Consider the following 6,000-nt stretch of genomic DNA (forward strand, 5'->3'; position numbering starts at 1 on the left):
GACCTATACCCCGCCCTTTAATTTAATGAATCTGTAAGAAAATGTTATGACTTATAGCAATAGCAGTCCCACTATATACTGGGTTATGGTCATCATGCACGCTAAAGTCCAAGGTAAATTTACAGGCAAATTCACCATTGGGCTGATGTCTCCATGACTTACTGTTCAAACTTCATGAGTACACAACACATGCTGTCACATACATATTAATATCTGAAGGTGTCAAACTGACTTTAACCTTTAAAGATGGGCCACTTAGACAATCCAGTCCACACAGTCATTACCATGCCACGTTAAACTCTAGGACGAGCTTTAATGGGCCCTTTGATCACAGACACTCATTTGCATAGCTCTGGGCCAGCTCCTGCAGGTGCACTCCCTCTCTACAGTCATAGCAGAGAGGAGCAGAAAGAGCCACGTGTGAGACAGAGGACTCCTGTAGGCCCAAAGCCAGCAGCCAGGGTCACAAGTCTGGTCAGTGCAATAGGGGCTAAGGAAGTAGAAAACAAAGAGCAGTCTAGTGCGAGCTGGTGAATATGAGAGATGAGAATAGTGGATGGTTGACAGTTTGATAAAAAGTCTAGTTATCACAAATGTTGTAGACCCAGAAGAAAGGAGGACGATAGGAGCACTGTAAAATAATGTAAGGATTTTGTGTGTCAAGTGCTGTAAGTTTAGACTCTCAGAAGAAAGCATAGTTGATATGTGTGGTAATAGCCAAGACAAACATTAGGTGTGGAAGATATATCGAAAAATCTACACATTTTGCAAATACTGCAAAATTTGAATATTGAATATATTGTCTATAATTAAAACAATTAAAAACAACAGCTCAAAGATTGAATTCAAAATTCAGATCAACTTTGGGAAGTAAAAAAACATGAATAGCTCTATCAGTGTGGCATTTATTCCACATAGCCAAAGCTCTAATGCCTAATTTCATTAGCGGTCCTCTGTGATACAATGTCTGTGGTCTCTCACTGAGCAGCAGATTGGTCTGAGGACACACTTCACAGTGTGACACTGTCAGGGCTCAGCCTGACCTTATCATTCGCTAACACTACACAGGCTTATCTCAGTGTTAGAACACAGAGCGGAGGAGCAAAAACACCTTTATGGTTTCATGTCTTAAAAGAGCAGTGTTGAATAGAGCTAAACTGTCATCAGTGTTGACATGTACATAACAGAGTGGAACATTTGCAACTAATCCTTGTGTTTTCAAAACAAGCTGTCTTGTCCTGAAGCACCGCTCGCCATTAAAAAACAGACACATCTAAGAATACAGAGAGAAACCTTAATGTCAGTGTAATTGCAACTAGTGGCCACCCTTGTAACAGGGCATTGTATGTGCCCACAAAAGATTAAGTAGAACTAATACTTAAATACTTTGACATAATTAGTAAAATGATGCAGTGCTGAAGAAGAGGGCTTTGGCCCTGAGATGACACGACAAGCAAACAGAGGAACTGGCCAAACAGGTTTTCTAATGCATAAAATTCACATGGACCTTCTATTCCATAAGTGCAAACAGATTCTAGAACATAAATTCATTATATGGCCTATAGTAATGACTATTAAGTTTCATGCTTGATTTTCAACAAAAAGGGTGAGTGTGACTAACTGGCATTGTTAAACAAATCCCTCTCAAATAACATTAATTTCAAGATAGCATTAGCCAACTGTTTTTCAATCATTTCACCTGTTGCAGTGCCAACTATGTCAGTTCTTTCTGGACAGACTGTCAGAAGCTCTGTTGCTCAATACAAAACTCAGGTTCTAATTTAACAGAGCAGTGCTTCTAGTTAGTTTTAAAAGTTAGGAAAGGTTTGACTCTAACTAAGTGAGACCATCCAAGGCCAGTAACCTGGGCTATGCTTATAAAATAGGATTTTATAAACAGCACAGCATAATCTGAGAGAAGCCGGATTGATGCGTGTAGTACTCTCGAGTCAAAAAACACAAAAAAAACAAGATGTCTTTAGTGCAACGTTAGGAAAGAAATGTCCACTGCATAAATAATATAGAATGCTTAAGAGTAATACCTATACAACAATAAAAAACTGACTACTAAGTAAGTTTAGTTTAGTAAGAGCTATATTCAATGTAAACAATTTTAATCTTACACCAGTGGAGTGGTAGCGAATGCTCTGGCTCCAGCACATCCACAGCACAGCTCCAGCCACTATTTGCAATTCTAATATCCCTGGGCTGTGGTGGCACAGAACTTGTTTTCATTTATGATATATGTTTAAATAGTGATAGGAGAACAACACTGTCTAACACAAGTCTATTTACTCTGATAACTTTAGAGCAAAGACAAATCTTTCTACCACCAAAGCAGTATAAGAGTTATGATTTGTTCCTGTCATCCACAACCCTTTGAGTATGAATATCATGGGTAAACAGTGTAGAAGAACAGATGAAAAGAGGCTGAAGTCTTTCACAAGTAGCAGCCAAGTGTTTAGCAAAAGGCCGAATCAGAAGTGGAGTGATGTGAGCTTTACTTGAGCCAAACGGAGGACCTTCTCGAGAGCCCTCACAATGTGCTCCTCATTGTTTCCAGCACCGCTTCACCTTGTGATTTCCTCTCAAAGCAGCACTTTGAGCTGACCCTGACCCCACAACACTCAGATAAATACCATTTTGTATTGTGATCATCAACTGCTGTGCAACATGCCTTGATTCAATAATGCAATAGACAGAATACGGTTCTTGTCCTCAGGCTGTTTTCCATTACAACAATTAAGACACAGATTAAGCCATAGATTCAAAGGTTATTTTAGAAACAATATATAGTTATTTTATATAAAATATAGTTATTTTAGAACAATATATTCTATATTGTTTAGAAACAATATAGAATATTTTAGAAACAATATAGTTACTTCTGGATGTTTTGGAAGGACAAAGGAGTAGAAAAGGCACTGTGCATTTAGTAAGAGAAAAGTAGAGTGATCAGGTGGTTTTCTGGGCTCCAGTAATTAACAACCTCAGCCAAATCCAGTCAGGCATGACCAGAAAATTAACATGAGGCAGCTTTCACACTCTATCCACCGATCTGCTCAGTGAGCAGAAAATCAATACACTCTGAAAATAGTCCAGACCACAGAGTGCCCTTTTGGCAACAGTGCCACATAATAATGTACAAATTGAAGACATTTTTCAAGTAAATATTACTACTCTCAAACTACAGATTGTTAAGCACACACACACAAATCTCTCCCTACCACAGTGCATTTTGCTCAATGGAGAACCAGAGAAAAAGCTTCCTCAGCCTTATTCGTGCCACTCTCTCAACTTCTCTGATAATAATTAAATTTAAGCTCTATTTCACTAAAATAAGTGGAAAACCTCTGCTGCACAGTTCACAAACAGTGGTTTAAAGAAGCATTCAAGAGAAAAGGGATGTCTTGGCAGAAAGGTATCAAGCCAAGTATGTTTATATCATGCAATCTGTAACAGATCACCTAAATAAGACTTTCTATTAAAATTAACGTTATCAAAATTGTCTGATAAATAATAATAATAAAAAAACTCGAGACATTTAATGGTCCACTGTGAGACACAATGACAAGTGTCAGAGCATGTGCAAGTTAGCCAATTTACTGTACAGGTGGATGTATGTAGACGAAATAATAGCATTAGAAACTTAATATATTTGAATGACAAAGGCAAACCCACTGACTGATTCATTAACATCCAAAATCCTGAACTACATTAAATATGTTATAAATGTTTGTAAATGCTAAATATACATACACACACACACACATATATATATATATATATATATATATATATATATATATATATATATATATATATATATATATATATATATATATATATATATATATATATATATTTATTTACATTTATTTTGGAATTGAAAAAAGTACATAATAACATTTCTGTAAAAAAAAAACAACAACAACAAAACAACAGAATAGTTCGTGCATGTTTTTAGTATATAATTTATATTCTAAGCGGCAGATGCTCTGACAAGGCAGCATCAGCACAGGCACTGCTAACAGTGGCTGCTAGTTAGCAATACTAGCGGTAGCTAGCATACATCTTAACATTATCTAATACTGGTCAGGAAAAAAATCCGAACACATGACCGATGCAGCACATAGGTACTGCAACGTGCAAGTGCAACTTTACGTTTCCCACAACTGTCTTTTCCATAGATCGCTCTGTGAAGTAAGTGTGACTACCCCCGGCTAATGTATTGCCTTATTTGACGTTAGCTGTGGGTTGATTGTAAGCTAGCCGCTTCGGCTAGCTAAACGTCGCCAAAGCACATCCAAAGCCTTGTGACACTTCACTCACCTAACAGAGCCCGAAGGTGTTTCAGCCGGGTCATTACATCCTTCCTTGGGTCCAAAACTTTCTGTGTAGATTTCTTGACATCTCCATGCCCCCTTCGAGTGAACATTCCGCTTTAGAAAAGGGCAGCAGAACCTAATTACCTGTGATCAGCACCTCTCCTGTGTGACTGTCACTTTCCTCACCACCACTCTACGCTCGCAGGGTAAACATCGCCCGACAGCCGCTGGACTCCAGTCTGCCTTTGTGGGTGTGTAAACACGGAAGTGCAGGTTGAAAGAGAGGAGGGGTCAAATGAGATGAAATACGCCCTCTTGTTTTTAAGTATTTATCCAATTACCTCTTGCTAACGCCGGCCGGATCATTTTCATCAATTATTGGCCACTTAAATAATGTAGGCGTTTTAAACTAGCAATGTGGGAATTAGGCTATAGATCCAATGTGGATGAGCGCGTATCACACACACACACACACACACACACACACAGTTAGTCTATGAGTTTAAGACAATTTAGTTTATGATTAGACAGAGCCAGCTTTCTATCGGCTCATTAGCGCCCTCTGGTGTACGCATAGCCTAAGCAGGTGCCTCAGTGAGAAAAGTGTGAGTTTTCTGCAACAGTTACACCACTAAGCCCCTGAACGAGCAAAATAAGCTATAGCCAATCAACATACCAAAACCCTGAAACATAAAATAGCACCTTCCGTATAATTAAAAAGGAAATTCAACCTGTACTCCCACTATAGTCCTATTTGCCTATCTGGGTGTTTTGCTGGACCAATAAACAATCATAAACTATATGCATACTAGAATTGACTGAATTGTTCTCAGCGTGAACCTCTGAGCTGATTTTAAAGTTGGACAAAATTATATCAATTAATTAATCGCCCCCAATAAATATATATAGATGTGCTTATTTCACAAGTCTTTTTTAATGATCTTTTAAAAAATCACAGAGATACGTTTGCAGCACCCTCACCTATGTCAGTGTATGTAAATAATAAAACACACATAACTCTGCGTTAAATGGACTGTTCTCGTGCTTAAAAGTGTAGGACTAAATTACATAAATGTGAAAACCAAGACATCGTTTGAAGTTGGCCATAGTCACCAGAAGATGGCGCCTAAACCTAAGCTACGAAACAATGGACACACAATTAAAGCCACATCGGTTATTTAACGAGTATAGAGTAAAATAGTTAAATGAATAAGACAACAACAAACCTCTCTAAATAATGTCCAACAACTACACATAAAAAATAAGAAACATGCCCCTTTAGGTTATATGTTCACAGTTACACTGTCAATTGTCCATTTAGGCTATTTGCTTAGTAAATGTCACTGCTTGGTTCTATTTTAACAATTTCAAATACGACATAACGTATAAGCCTAGTATGAGCCAAACATCTCCACTTCAAACTCTTCAAAAATCCCTAAGCCTCTGACCTTACATTTGCACCACTATGTTGTATCACTATCTTGGTTACGGTGCCCAAAATAGTAAAAGTAGTAACCTATATGCAAGAGATGATCATGTGGTAAGGTGTTTCACTGATCATTAAAACACCATTAAAATCAAATGAACAGAACAAAATTGCATTGGCTTCCTCCATAGATACTTTTCAATAACAGCAGAAGTAATAGAAAATAGTGAGTGAGGAGGCTAAAGA

The 6,000-nt window shown here is 37.8% G+C and overlaps 1 protein-coding gene across 2 annotated transcripts in view; it reads right to left on the minus strand.

The window, feature by feature from the left end:
* ralgapa2 (Ral GTPase activating protein catalytic subunit alpha 2) overlaps positions 1-4,599 on the minus strand; it is a 57,990-nt gene extending 53,391 nt beyond the window's left edge. The window contains exon 1 of one of the 2 annotated variants that reach the window (XM_033988296.2): positions 4,333-4,599. In XM_033988296.2, the coding sequence (XP_033844187.1) occupies positions 4,333-4,438 (106 nt within the window). In that variant the 5' untranslated portion in view covers positions 4,439-4,599. The remainder of the gene's footprint in view (positions 1-4,332) is intronic. The other variant, XM_055231272.1, reaches the window with a different exon arrangement.
* Positions 4,600-6,000: the final 1,401 nt, after the last annotated feature.

Source organism: Periophthalmus magnuspinnatus, chromosome 22, assembly GCF_009829125.3.
Source record: "Periophthalmus magnuspinnatus isolate fPerMag1 chromosome 22, fPerMag1.2.pri, whole genome shotgun sequence".
NCBI lineage: Eukaryota > Metazoa > Chordata > Actinopteri > Gobiiformes > Gobiidae > Periophthalmus > Periophthalmus magnuspinnatus.